At 57.7% G+C, this 13,463-nt stretch overlaps 6 protein-coding genes across 6 annotated transcripts; 4 read left to right on the top strand and 2 right to left on the bottom strand.

Annotated features, from left to right (window-relative positions):
- Positions 1–798: 798 nt before the first annotated feature.
- MYCTH_2137349 (uncharacterized protein) lies at positions 799–3,386 on the top strand (the record flags this gene model as incomplete). Its single annotated transcript, XM_003659999.1, has 3 exons — positions 799–1,391; positions 1,952–2,199; positions 2,252–3,386. The coding sequence occupies 3 exons, from the start codon at positions 799–801 to the stop codon at positions 2,980–2,982; spliced, it is 1,572 nt and encodes a 523-aa protein (XP_003660047.1). The 3' UTR covers positions 2,983–3,386.
- Positions 3,298–5,078, bottom strand: MYCTH_2297831 (uncharacterized protein). Its single transcript, XM_003659998.1, has one exon. It carries the CDS (start codon positions 4,806–4,808, stop codon positions 3,570–3,572), a length of 1,239 nt encoding a protein of 412 aa, XP_003660046.1. The 5' UTR covers positions 4,809–5,078; the 3' UTR covers positions 3,298–3,569.
- Positions 5,079–5,891: 813 nt separating this feature from the next.
- MYCTH_2123711 (uncharacterized protein) lies at positions 5,892–6,564 on the top strand (the record flags this gene model as incomplete). Its single annotated transcript, XM_003659997.1, has 3 exons — positions 5,892–6,235; positions 6,305–6,344; positions 6,409–6,564. 3 exons carry the CDS (start codon positions 5,892–5,894, stop codon positions 6,562–6,564), a joined length of 540 nt encoding a protein of 179 aa, XP_003660045.1.
- Positions 6,565–7,147: 583 nt separating this feature from the next.
- Positions 7,148–9,875, bottom strand: MYCTH_2297828 (uncharacterized protein). Its single transcript, XM_003659996.1, has 5 exons — positions 9,656–9,875; positions 9,506–9,585; positions 9,347–9,442; positions 8,939–9,234; positions 7,148–8,874 (listed from the first exon to the last, which is right to left on the bottom strand). Exons 1-5 carry the CDS (start codon positions 9,685–9,687, stop codon positions 7,438–7,440), a joined length of 1,941 nt encoding a protein of 646 aa, XP_003660044.1. The 5' UTR covers positions 9,688–9,875; the 3' UTR covers positions 7,148–7,437.
- Positions 9,876–10,292: 417 nt separating this feature from the next.
- Positions 10,293–11,347, top strand: MYCTH_2297826 (uncharacterized protein). The gene is made up of 2 exons (XM_003659995.1): positions 10,293–10,461; positions 10,534–11,347. Exons 1-2 carry the CDS (start codon positions 10,437–10,439, stop codon positions 10,917–10,919), a joined length of 411 nt encoding a protein of 136 aa, XP_003660043.1. The 5' UTR covers positions 10,293–10,436; the 3' UTR covers positions 10,920–11,347.
- Positions 11,348–11,368: 21 nt separating this feature from the next.
- MYCTH_2297823 (uncharacterized protein) lies at positions 11,369–13,462 on the top strand. Its single transcript, XM_003659994.1, has 2 exons — positions 11,369–12,870; positions 12,956–13,462. The coding sequence occupies exons 1-2, from the start codon at positions 11,687–11,689 to the stop codon at positions 13,335–13,337; spliced, it is 1,566 nt and encodes a 521-aa protein (XP_003660042.1). The 5' UTR covers positions 11,369–11,686; the 3' UTR covers positions 13,338–13,462.
- Position 13,463: the final 1 nt, after the last annotated feature.

Genomic DNA, 13,463 nt, shown 5'->3' with positions numbered 1-13,463 from the left:
CACTGACCCGGTCCGCTCCCCCCTCCACCATCCCACCACCACTTCGAATTTCCGATCGTTCGGCCGGATTCTTCCCTCTGCAATAGTCCCAGTCATGATCAGAGCCTACTTTTTGCAAAGATACGCTGCGAGCCTTGTGCAGACATCCAAACTCTGACGCCGTGGCGCTCGTCCCAGCATCGTCCTCGTCACGCTCCCTCTTTCGTTCGCTTCCGCCGGTGTCGCAACCAGTCTCGTACCGCCGCCGGCGTCCAACCTTAGCTGCCAATTGAACTTCCTGCGATTGACGATAGTGCGACATCCTAGCAGCATTCACTGCACCGGGTTTTCGCTGCCGCGTCAAGTCGAGGCGACCCGCGCCGCCGCGACGCTCGAACTGGCCTGCCTCGTCCCTTCTCCATCCAACGACAGCCAACGCGCGACTTCGAACGCCGGGCACAAACCTTTACCGAGACAATATACTACAAAGGGATACCATCAAGCCATTGGTTCGAGACCCTTCCCGGCAGGTTCTCCCTGTCCAGGCGCCGTGTCCGCGTGTTCCCGGCCCGCTTGAGACCGAAGGTCTCAGGCTCGCCTCTTCTTGTGACACCAGGTTGTCTCTTCCGGCGAATCCGGGATCGAAAGCGTCAATCATCCCACTTATAATTTTCAACTCGAAAACACTTCTTGATCAGTCATCACTTCCTAGGGTCCTTTCAGCTCACTAGCCGATCGGACAGAACCACTCGATTGCTGCGACTACTTCATATCACACCGTTTCTTCTGTCATTGTTCACGTAGCGCTTGCTGCGGACAATGGCAGCGACGGACCCGAGGCGGTCTTCAAGGGCGCGAACAAATCAATCGCAGTCGCAAAACTCCTCTACTACCTCGACCACCTCGGGGCGCTCCGAGCGTAGCTCTCGATACTTCAATAAAGGCGGTTCGCCACAGAAGTCCACATCTACAGGATCGCTTTCCTCCGAACCTCCAGAGGACACCATTACAGCCGAGGATCCATTCGGAACCCGCCGGCGCACCCGAGGTCAAGTCGAAGAGAGGGAAAGAGCGGGGAGCAAGGCCGAAGCAATTGATATGGCCAACGGCGATGACGATGTCCAGGAGGAGGACGAGGCCGTCCGCTGCGTTTGCGGGAACGAAGAGTATCAAGGCCCTCCGCCCTTCGACGAAGACTCCAAGCACGGTTCCAAACATGCCTATGGCCTTGAGCCGTTCTTCTCGGCCGACGTGACCGATGACACCGCTGGATTGTTTGTCCAGTGCGACATCTGCAAAGTTTGGCAACACGGCGGCTGCGTCGGAATCATGACAGAGGAATCGAGTCCCGAGGAATACTTCTGCGAGCAGTGCCGACAGGATTTGCACAAGCTTTGGACAGCAAGCAACGGGTGAGTACTCTTTCCCTGTTGGTTCTAGAGTTTGGAAATTCGCGTTTGTTGGTTCTAGGGTTTGGGGAGTCGCGTGGTGCTTGGGGCCGAACCCTTGGCTGTTTGGACCGCTTGGGCGGTGCACTGACGATCATGTCTCATGCGGCTACCCTTACTCCTGACTCCTGGCCTATCTTTATCGCCAATTTGGTGCGCTAACGATATGGCTCGCAGAAGCGTATATTCTCACTACCTTCCTTTAAAACGACACGCCCGGACTTCGTCGCGGTCGGCGTCTCTGAATAAGGAAGCGATTCGCTCACCGACCAAAGAAAAGGACACCAGGAACGGGCGCGGGTCTTCGGCGACTACCTCCAAGAGGCGGTCCACGTTGAATAGTAGAGAAGCTGGATATGACGAAGCGGAGGCTCTGAGGAGGGCAATTGAGGCCAGCAAGGAGGATGCTCACATGGAGTCAAATGAGAGCGGAAATCGACGGCCCAAACGGGGAAGAAGCGATAGCCAAGAGTATGTTGGTCCGTCACTCCGGGCCATGCTACGTTGCTGACAACCTGAAAAAGCAAGCCAGAGAATACGAAACGACAGAAGACGACCTCCCGGTCAGCATCGCCGTTATCGGACAATGCCGACGACTCCGATGAGGCCGGAACTACTGGGCGCAACGGGGCAACGAAATCAAAGTCGCGGAGTGCAGCGGCCGGGCGGAATTTGCGACTCGAAAAGGTGTCGGAGAAAGAGGAGAAAGAGCGGCAGCGGGTCGAGTCTGCGAATAAACGGAAGGGCAAAGGCGATCGTCGGCGAGGAGATGGTAAGCGTTGTCAAGCTCAGATAAGAATTACCTAGCACTCACACAGAGACAGACTCGGATCCTTCCGAAGAAGTACCTTTGGCGACCCGAGCAGCTACAAACAAATCGGCACAGGCCTCTGGGGGCTCGAATGCGGCCGCTGCCGCTGCCACTGCCACTGCCACTGCCACCGCCACGGACGCCGCCCGGTCACCAGCAACAACGGAGCCACCGGCTGCTTCAAACCCGGCGCCGGATACACCTCCTACAATTACCGTTCAGACAAAGGCAGATAAAAAGAGATCGCACAAAAAGAAGGGCCGCAATCAGTACACACGAGACCGCGATGGACACGACGACGACTCGCCCGCACGGTCACAGTCGCGGGACATTCAGAAAGATGATCACGGGGCGCAGGGCAGCGGGAAAACAGGTGGAGAGAGTGGTGGCAAGACAAACGCCAAATCAAAAGGCGGAATGAGCAGCAAGATCACCATGAACGACATGAAGCGGAGAGCGGCGGCACTGCTGGACTTTATCTCGCGGACGCAGCTGGAGCTAGCGGGCGAGTCGCTTTCAGCACCAGGCACGGCAAGTGTAAACGGCACTAATGGCAATTCCTCGACGGCCGCGGAGAAGCCCGCGGCCCCGTCGGAGGGCGCAGCCAACAACCCGCCTGTGCTAGCACTAGGAGAAGGGGAGAACTCTGCCCCGGAAAAGGACTTCAACGAGCTCGGCTGCATGGAGATGATGGACAGTTTGACTCGGCGGTTGGTCAAGTGGCAACAACAGTACGCCCAATGATGCGGGTACAAGACCGTCGGCGTTTGTGGCTCGTTGTATACATGAAATGGATGGTATTGTGGTCTGCATTTTGATGGCGTTAATGGTATTGGGGCATGGGACGGGCGTCAAGGTGTTCTCAGCTCTTTCTTCTCTTCACTGCTCGTTCTTCCAGCGAACGGCATCCCGATCGAGCTCGGCCAGGGGCTATCGCAGGTTGGGATAGGAGCGGGAAGGGTTACTACGATATGGGTTGGCGGTTGTCACGGACATGATGGTACGGCTTGATAATATATACCTTGCGAGAGGCGGCGCTTCGGTCGAGAAATATGCTAAGGGATATCCTTTTTCGTCTTGGCCGTTTTTACTTTGGTTTCCGATCTGTATTCACAGGGGGGGGGGGCTAATAAACTGCTTTCATACTGAGTCGCGAAGAAAAGAGGCTTGTCCGTCCGTCATGGGAGCCATCTTTGAAGCTTGTATGTGGCCAAGCTTTCATTCAACCCGGGCCGAACAGAATCCAATTTTTAATATTACATCCATAATAGTACGCAAGAAAGTGAGCCTCCGCAGATCCCGCTCTTCCCCTTGCTTGCTTGCTTGCTAATCTAATCCCCTTCATCAGCGTCCGAGATACCCAATCTCTTGGCTTCGTTCCTCGCCTTCCTAGCCTGTTTGTCCTTCTTCCTGGCCTGATTCATGCTCAACGCCGTCTCCCTGGCCTCCTCCATGGCCGCCGCCAGCGACTCGGGAGTGACCTCGTCCAAGAGGGCCTTCCCGAGCCCGCCGCTCCTCCATTCCTGCACCGCCCACTCGGCCGCCGCGTCGTAGTTGGCCCGGCCTCCCTTGGCCAACTTGCCGAGGCGCCTCGCGACGGCCTCGAGGAACTCGGTCACGTCGTTGGTCGGCCCGTCCATGCCCAGCCGGGCGACGTACGCGGGCTCGCCGCCGGCGCCGGTGCCGGTGCCGTAGTCCAGGTTCAGCCGGTACAGCAGGTAGTCGGCCAGCGTCTCGCGCGGCAGGATGCCGTCGCGGACGCAGCCCACCAGCGCCAGCTTGAGCATCTTCTCCGGGTCGGAGACGTACGGGATGAAGACGCCCGGGGTGTCGACGACGAAGACGCCCTCGCCGACGCCGCGCAGCGACGGGTCGTCGGGCGTCTCGGGCGGCACGATTCGCACGGGCGAGCTCAGCTTGCGCGTGACGCCCGGGTTGGCGCCGGTGCGGGCCACCTTGGGGGCGGCGGCGGCGGCGGCGGGCCTGCCGATGCCGCTGCGCCGGCGCAGCGCGTTGAGCAGCGTCGACTTGCCGGCGTTGGGCATGCCGACGACGAGGGCGCGCAGCCCCGTCAGGCTGTCGCGCTCGCGGGCGACGCGCTTGACGGCGGAGAGGAGGGCGCCGGTCGGGGACTTGTAGGAAGGGCCGGTGCCGGTGAAGAGCACCTCGACGGCGTGGTTGTGCCGCAGGTGGAAGTCGCGGAGGTGGCGGGCGGCGGTGGAGGAGACGGACACGGGGGGGTGGTCGTCGGGCCCCAGGTCGCGGTGGGTGTAGACGATGATGCGGGCGCGCTCGGAGGCGGACGAGGCGGCCAGGGACTGCTCGAGGAGCGGGTTCCAGGAGGTGATGGGTACCCGGAAGTCGCGGCACTCGATGATCAGGCCGATGGTGGACAGGGTCTGGCGCATGCGGGCAAGGCCGGCGTGGTGGTGGCCGAGGAAGAAGGAGCGCGGGATGTTGGGGGACACGTCGTAGGTCAAGCGCGGCTTGAAGGCGGCGCGGCCCGCCGTGAAGGCAGCGGCGTTCTTTGCGGCCTCCTTGGCGACCGTACTTAATGGCGTGGATGTCATCATGTAGTTTGGCGTGTGAGTGAGCGAGATATGATGACAAGGGGGTTGAGTGTGAGATGAGAGATGAGCGGGTAGAGAGAGTGAAGAAGTTTTGTGGGAAATCGAATGTGCCTCGCGCGGTCCCGAACCGGTGCTGATGCCTTGTGATTTCACATGGTTCTCTCTCTGTAATATGAGTTCCAGCGTTTCTCTCACATATAACTACGTCTTTGTCAGTCTAAATCAATAACCCGAGCTGGAAAAGTGCTTGTTGTGGTGGTTAAGTTCCCGGAACGGAGGATCCGCTAAAACCGAGATTGGCGTACACTTAATCGGGGTCCTTTTTTTTCGGATACATGGTTACAACATTTCTCCTGAAGAATATGTGCACAGGCAGGGTCCGCTCAAGGTTTATTTTTGCCCCAGTCCGCCATATTGATCGAGATAAACGATAGGTTTTGCTTGATTCTGTAGAGCAGGTTTCGTACATCAATTATGTCGTGTGCTGCGTTGTGCTTCGAGCGTCGTCTCGGTTCACCTCGCTTTGAGTTTAACGGGGGCCTCCAGTAACCGAAACTAAAGTGGAGCGCATATGGCCCAAGTCATCAACCTGAAAAAGCATGTCGACGACGCCAACCGAAACACACACTCAATTTTCTGAAGAGGCTCGAGTTCTTAGAAGCGTTTTCTATGGCTCGTTATACTGGCCTACCGATGCTGCAGGTGGCAGGACTGTCTTGAGGCCGCAAGGCGCAAGGAACTATTTTGCGGACACATCGGTTGCCTAATTCGGAACACCTATGCCTCGATGAGCCTGGGTGCAGTACCCGACCACTTACTGGGGTCCTTCCAGCAAACCATGCTTTCCCTCGAATTGCTTCGAGGGAAGGAGCCGAGGTTACTCGGTTTTCAATGTGGAAAGACAAGACAACCGTGGTGCACAGTTTACCTTTTATGGCGCCCTCAACGTTAGCTATTCTGACCTGGAGGCTAATTAATACTCCCAATTATCCGCGTCATATATAGCATGCTGTGTCCAACGAACTCTGTTTCACCCCCAACTCAGCAAACTATTTTCCACCCATTAGTCCCCTTGTACACATTATGCCCCTCGAGCGAAGGCAGGATTATCATTCTTCAACGAAACTAAGACCGAACCGCATCTTTTGCGACAAGGAAGAGGTCTGTCAGCGGATCGCCTCCCATTGGAAGGAACACATCCGAGAAGAAGCGAAACAGCTCATCGTCGATTGGCCGTGGGACAGAAAGTACTTCGACGACAACGACGTCGTCGTAAGAGTTAAGATCAGAATCCTGGCTGGCGGCTCCGATCTCGAGGGGATCGTCCCTGCAACCATCGCGGCCATGGCATGGACGAAGGGCGAGTTCCCTGCGTCTTGGCACCACGCACTCGCTCAGCTCCCGGGGCCGACGGAGCTGCGGCTGCGGTCGTTCTTCAACGACTTCTCCACTCCGCATGGAAACCCAATCTAGAGGAAGTTTCTGGACCTACCGAGGACAAAGGAGCAGCGCTTGGCGGCTTCCCTCAAGAGGAAGGTGCGAGAGTTGGAGTTGGCGGGACGAAACAAACCGGACGACGCTGACGGTGCGTTTTTAACAGATTGATTTGCTCTCTTTCAAGCTGAGGGAATCGACCCCTGAGCTGCCCATGTTTTCAGACCGCCTCCAGCATCCATGGATAGATTTGGAGCCTATCGAGCGACAAAATTCCTCGGAGGACGCCGACGACGAATGGAGCGAGTGGGATGACGCCTGATAGACGACATGAACAGCGAGGAGGAGGGAACATAAGAGACTCAGGGCAAGACATGCTGCCCAGGGAGTAAATGTCGGCCACTAAACCAAGCCCCTGGACATACAGGGACGCGCGTTCAAATTGGTGAATGTTTTGGAATGTGCATGCATGCCTGGGATAATCATGCAGGGAGCGTTTGGGTATGCACTGCCAATTCGTGGGATCGACCTTAGCGATGCGATAGCAAGACCGGGAGAGATTGCATGTACTTTTCAGAGCGCAGTGTGCAGCCAGGTATTTCACCACAACTTCCATCCACGTCTACAACCGGGACTGCGGCATCCCCCGGCCATTGATGTTCTTCTTGACTGCCTCGCCAGCCACAAACCACGCCCTAACCAACATCTCAGACAGAGAAACAGAGGTTACAATCGGGACCACAAAAAAGTCCGTTGAAAAGCAAAGCTATAAATTATTAGAAAGCGCATCTTGCCCCGTGCGCAAAACACTCCTTGTTCAACCTAACTCATAACCCAATATAGCGTCTCTCTCCCACGGTCCTCTTACTCATCTACACCAGTTCGTGCAGCACGGCCGGATGTGAACAGGTCTCAAAACACCCAGTCCCTCCCTCCATTCGACTCTCTACTTCTTGGCACGGACAGAATGCCTCCGGGCGCCGGCAGGGCTCCTGACGGCCGCGGCCGCGGCCGCACCTCCTGACGATCCCTTCAATCTGCCGACCTCAACCCCCCCGGTAGTCACGCCGCCCACCGCTTTGCCTGTCACGATTCAGACAGAGTCAGTAAATATATTCACCCCAAACAGACTAGAAAAAATAGACAGAACAAAACAAATGGCCAGAGATGAAAGCAGGCAGCCGGCTTGCAGTGATCACATACTAGCCCCCAGACTGATGCCCTTCCCGTCCCTCATCGAATCCGGACTCAGCTGACTGCTCCCCTTCTGGGAAACGAGGGGTGCCGCCACCGTGACGCGCGGTAAGCTCGCCGCGGCCGGGGGCGCGGCATCCTCCGGCCGCTCCACAGCGACGTTCGCATCCGCCACCGGCGGCGCGTCGCCCAGTCGCGGGGCGACGGCCCTCAACGGGCTCTGCCCGCCGGCATGGCTAGGCGATCGCAGGGGCGAGCCGGAGCTGTCCCCTGTCTCCGTACCCGCTCCGACCCTGGCCCCGGCAGCTCTGCCTGCTAAGGTAGTGCCACCGCCCACCTCGCTCTCGTTCTCTTCGTCATCCTCCTCCTCTTCCTCCTCCTCCTCCTCTTCCTCCTCATGGGTGCTACACCCGCCCACGGCCGTGCTGACGTCGCTATCCGCCACGTCGCTTCCTCTTGCCACATGCGCCCGCGTGTTCTTCCCGACGGCACTACCACCGTGCCCGCCGCCACTCGCACCCGCGCGTGCCGCCAAATCCGAATTCTGCCTGGCTAACTGATACCGCGCGTACTCCTCGCGTGTGTGCTCCGGCCCCGTGAAGCTCTCGAGCGCGTCAAAGACGTGCCTGAAGACCTGCTCGTGCACGTCGCGTGCCCACAGGAAGTCGAGATGCTCGTAGTGGGGTATCTCGGCGGCGATGGTCTGGGGCGGCAGCTCGCGCAGCATGGCCTTGATGTCGACGAGCGAGTCGCTGCCGCCGTAGACGAGCACGATGGGCGTGCGGATGTTGCGGGTCGGGTACCTAGCCACCTTGGTGTACTTCCTGCTGCCGGCCGAGGAGAAGGGGGATAAGGGTGGGACGTCGTCGTCGTACATCTGGAATGACTTGGTGCGGATGATCTGGAACCAGTGGACGACCGACTTGGTGCTGGTGAAGGAGTAGAGGTGAGGGTAGGCGGCGAGCTTCTGGGACATGCTGATGTTATGGGTGCGCCAGTTGAAGAGGAAGGACAGACCCAGATCGATGAGCTTGGCAAAGAGCGGCGGGTAGAGCAGAGACTCCCACATGGTGGCGGAGCTGAGGATGGAGCGGCGGCCAAAGAGCAGGAAAAGGACCTGCGGGGAGGCTTTGACGAGCGCGTCAACCACCCCGTTGGAGAGGCCGGCCGGGGACATGGCGGGAGCGAGAGCGATGAAGACATTGATTTGATCGTTGAGCCTCGGGTGGACCGCCAGGCTTGCAAAGGCCTGAGCAGTGCCTTGGGAGAACCCGATGTAGGATAGCGACTCCTGGCCAGTGGTCTCGAGGATGTAGTTGATGCTGTCGGGAATGTCGTGGAAGGCGAACTCATCGATGGAGAAGTTCCAGAATTTGACGGAGTTAGGCGACGAATGGATGGACTTCTTGGAGTACTTGTTGCCGCGGTTGTTTCCAAACTGCCATGGTCAGCGTGGCTGCTCAGCATCCCTCTTCTCTGGCCCCCGGTCACGAGAGACCTACCCAGACATCAAATCCCTTCTCGACCAGGCGGAACGGCAAGGTCCGCTGCTCGTCGGTCAGGCAGACCCAGACCTCGCTGTTCATCAGGAGCCCATGATGTAGGTAGACGACCCTTTTCTTGACGCTCTTGGGGCCGCGGTTCGCTCGGACATGCTCCTCCCCCTTCTTCCACGCCAGCCGGTGGAGTCCCAGCAAGTACCCATCCTTGGTCTGCACGATGTGTTCCTCAGCTGTGTATCCAAAGGCAGCGCAGAGGTCGACAAAATCAGAAGCGTTCCGGATCGTCGTGGAGATGGCTGGGTTGGCCTGGATCAGCATTCATGTGTCTGTACCATTGTGGGAGACTCTCGTCTCTTCATCTCTCTCGCTCTTTCTCTCTCTGCCGGGGCGCCAGTGCCGGATACTTACACCTCCTTCTCCGCTCTGCCCTCTTCTGCGCAGGACTGGTCAACTTATTAAACAAGCGACGGGATATCCTGTAGCATAGGTCGAGTAGCCACGGCGCTGCATGCTGTTAGACGGGCGAGCGGGGCGGGGCGTTGTTGATGGTCAGGGGCGGGTGCTCACGTAGCGCGAGCGTGAAAATGCGGACGAAGGCCTCAAGGCCTACGAGAAGGAAGGATCCGACGAGGGCAGCATATTCGGTGCTGTTGGTTTGGGGTTAGCACGCGTTCTGGGAAATCAAAGCACCAAAGCACACATCGATGCGGGTCTCACACGTTGAGGCGCCCCAGAAAGGGGACAGGCATCTTGGCAGCTCACGAGGTATTCTGTCTACCCCGTCATTGACGCCTGGAGTGTCCAAAACTAGGCGGGAGATATGGCACCGATATGATGCTAAGACAGTTACAATTGATGAGGTAGCCTATGTCAGAACTCGTGAATGTTTCCAAAGTCGTCTCGGGAAGGAGGGCGCGGATGGGGGGATGGCGTTTCCAAAAAGGGCGGTTGAAACGCTCGGGTCCCTTGTGACATCACCTGTCACATGCGAAACTGTTGGTCTGCTGCGCCGCCCTTCTGATCCCTGCCCTGTTGATTGGTTGAACTTCAGCAGCTTGCAAGAAGGTTCGCACCGAGTGTCGGAGTAGTTACTCCGTACTCTAGTTACATGTATTTCCGAGTATTTAACATGTCTGCCTTCGGTTCCTCGATTCTTACATCTTTGCAAGAGAAAGGATAAATAGAGCGAAATAGATAAGGTAACTATCGAACGTAATTTGAGCAATACTTGCTCCAGGTACCTAGCATACGAAGCACTGACCGTCGTTCTGTGACCGACTCCCGTAGAAACTGATGTGTTTGAACACGTTTGTATGCCAGATGTTTATGGGATGCGTAAGGAACTTACGAAGTAACTAATTACGGCTGTAACGTACTGGAGTCCCCCCCGGAGCTCGTGCCACTTTGCGCCCCCGGCTGCTCTTCAAGTCACTCCTACTGTACTCGATAGTTGGTTTGGAATCTCGAGAATCAAAACGCAGCATCCACAGCAGACAAGATGCCGAGCTCATGTAAAGAAATAAGTACGCGCCCACCCGTCATCCCCGGCCCCCCTTCTCTGCGATTGCCAGGCAAAGGCTAACGCCTCCTCCAAGGAGCCGCGCTGGCGCAATGCCTCCAAGAGTCCGAATGTGTCATGGTCCATCGCCACACGGCCGCTGAGTGCCTGCGCGAGCCGCTCGTCAACACCCTCCCGCTCAAGTGCCAGCAGCTCAAGAAGGGCTTTGGCGAGTGCCGTCGCGGCATGATCGACATGCGCAAGCGCTTCCGCGGCAACCAGCCCGTCGCCTTCCGCCAGCTCGAGCAGACCGAAAAGACGGGCGAGGGGTACCAGCTGTACGCCGGCAAGTCGGCTTTTGCGGGGACGCGGGGCGAGACAGATGGCAACGAGAAGGAGCCGCAGGACTGGAGAGAACTGGAGAACCAAAAATACAGGGCGGCGGTTACGGCGGCATCGGCCGACAAGTCGACCAAGTCATGACAAGGACGGCGGTTCCGACGACTTGAGCCGGGCGAGAGCGTGAGAGAGCGTTCGAGAGCGTTCAAGGTAACCTGATTCTTCTGTATGATACTGTACATGTACGAACTTTACACCAACACCATACCAAGTGGTCAAAGGCATGGCGTGCAGTGAAGCTGGCTGGGATGCAAGTGTTTCTTGCCTCCGGCTCAATCAAGATCCCGTTTGGCCTGCTGGATGGATTTTGAGAACTTCCTGTTCGTGACCCAAAGAGGTCCATAAATGCTCGGGTAAGGGACGACTGGGGCGGGTCATGGTGTCGAGTCCGGGAAATCAAGACAAGAATTGCCATTCGAGAACGGATCGATAACGAGGGATGGCCGAAGTCCCCCAGACCAACTCGTTTTGTTGCATACATTAAATGAAACCCATGTTTGCTGCAACTCCAAGTTTAGTACGTTCGCGGATCACCTGGCCGCACCATGTGGACTGTAGGACCGGTACCGACTCGCGGAATTCTGGGTCATTGCATTTTGGATGCCTTCCGTATACGTCAAGCGTGTTAAGAGAACTCTTAAGCTTCGGCCCTTGCCACGTCAGACTTCCCCATGTGCAACAACTTAACACTCTGACCTCGAATCGGCAAAAAGCGAAGCGAACAACAACCGCAACCATCACAACAGCCGTGTGACCATGCGGCAAGCTTGCTCTCTGAAACTGGATACTGTGACGGTTGATCTGGGCTGCACGACCTAATTGATCTATTAAGACGCATCCTAGTCTTCTTGATGGCGCCACAGTCAATCGCCCAGCTCTTCCCTCGCCATCGCCGGGGACCAAGTCGGCCCCTAATCTTGCTCATCGCCGGCCTAGCATTCCTGACACTGTGTCTCTTCGCCTCCCACTTGCCGGTCTTGCGACACTTCACCAGCGTGCGGCCGTTCGGCGCTTCGACCGACAGAAGCCGGATGACGTCTGCGGGCCCAGGTGCTGCTACATCGCCCCACCAACACCACCAAGGTCCCTCAGAAGCCCAGGTCCTGCTCGATCTGATCGAGCGGGAAAAGGCCAAAAAGTTCGGCGAGCTCGCGATGGAATACGGCACAAACAAGCATCCGTCCTTCAGGGATGACCCGCCGCTGCTCATCGCGGATCTTCCCCGAGAGCACGTCCCGTCTCACCCACCGCCGTCGCTGGGAGACGGAGAGGACAGGACGAATGGAAAGAGGTTGGTCATCGTTGGCGACGTGCATGGGCACCGTGCGGCGCTCGAGGCCCTTCTGCGCAAGATTGGGTTTGACCACAGAAACGGGGACCACCTTATCCTCGCTGGTGACATGGTCACCAAGGGACCCGATAGCAAGGGCGTGGTCGAGCTGGCCATGGAGATCGGAGCGAGTGCTGTGAGGGGCAACCAGGACGACAAGGTGCTAGCGACCGCCCGGGAGATTGGCCGGTTCTCGGTCGATGGCGAGTCGACGCCGGGGCCGGCGACCGAAGAGGATGATGAACAAGACGAAGTGGGCGGGAAAGAGGGAGCGGATGGCAAGGCAGAGACCAAGACCCGGCGCAAGGCCAACGCTCGCCGAGTCGCCCGTTCCCTAACCCGCTCCCAGCTCGCCTGGATCCGGTCACTCCCGCTGATCCTCCGCGTCGGGAACATTCCGGGCGCGACCTCACCCCCATGGAACGCCAGCACGCTAGTCGTGATCCACGGCGGTCTGGTTCCCGGCCTGCCACCAGAGAAGCAGGACCCCTGGGCGGTGATGAACATGCGGAGTCTAATATACCCGCGCGTGGGCAAGGGGAAGAAAAACAAGGACAAAGACGGGAGACGCCATGCTCGTGATGAACCAGAATCGGAAATCGACGAGACGGAAACCGACATGGACGAGACTGATCCCGCCAGCGTTCGGGCCGCGGTCGCCATCCCCACCGACCGCCATGGCGGCGAGCCATGGAGCCACGCCTGGTAAGCGCTCCCTTTACCTCTCTTTCCCTCCTGTTTTTTTTTTTTTTTTCCTTCCCAGTCCCTAATCAAGTATGAATCTCTTCAGGAACCGCTATCAGAACAACCTGCCCCCCACAGCCCCTCGCACCGTAGCCGTCTACGGCCACGACGCCAAAGCAGGACTGCAAGTTGACCCTGTAGTCGACATCTCCCCCTACTCCGGTTCCCCGTCATCATCCAAGAAGAAGAAGAAGAAGAAGAACAAGAAGAACAAACATAAGGACAAGAACGGGAAAGACCACGTAAACGATGCGGCCGAAGACGAGGACAAAGCGGAAGACCAGGGTGCGAAGAAAGGCATCCGGTACGCCTTCGGTCTCGACTCGGGGTGCGGCCACGGCAGGCAGCTTACCGCGTTGGTTATTGAATCCGGGGCCGATGGAATAAAACACAGGATTGAACAAGTAGATTGCGCAGATGTTGTTTAGGCGGAGGGGTTTTCAGGGAAAACGATTCAAAACAAAAAACAAATAGAGACCAGAAAAGACGAGGGGGGCCCCGTCGCGTATGTTGCAGGGCTAGGCATGGTCGACAGCGCGGCGGTGATGTGAGTT

The sequence above is a fragment of the Thermothelomyces thermophilus genome, chromosome 1, assembly GCF_000226095.1.
Source record: "Thermothelomyces thermophilus ATCC 42464 chromosome 1, complete sequence".
Taxonomy (NCBI): domain Eukaryota; kingdom Fungi; phylum Ascomycota; class Sordariomycetes; order Sordariales; family Chaetomiaceae; genus Thermothelomyces; species Thermothelomyces thermophilus.
The sequence above is the reverse complement of the archived record's forward strand: the minus strand, read 5'-3'. Positions and strand labels throughout refer to the sequence as shown.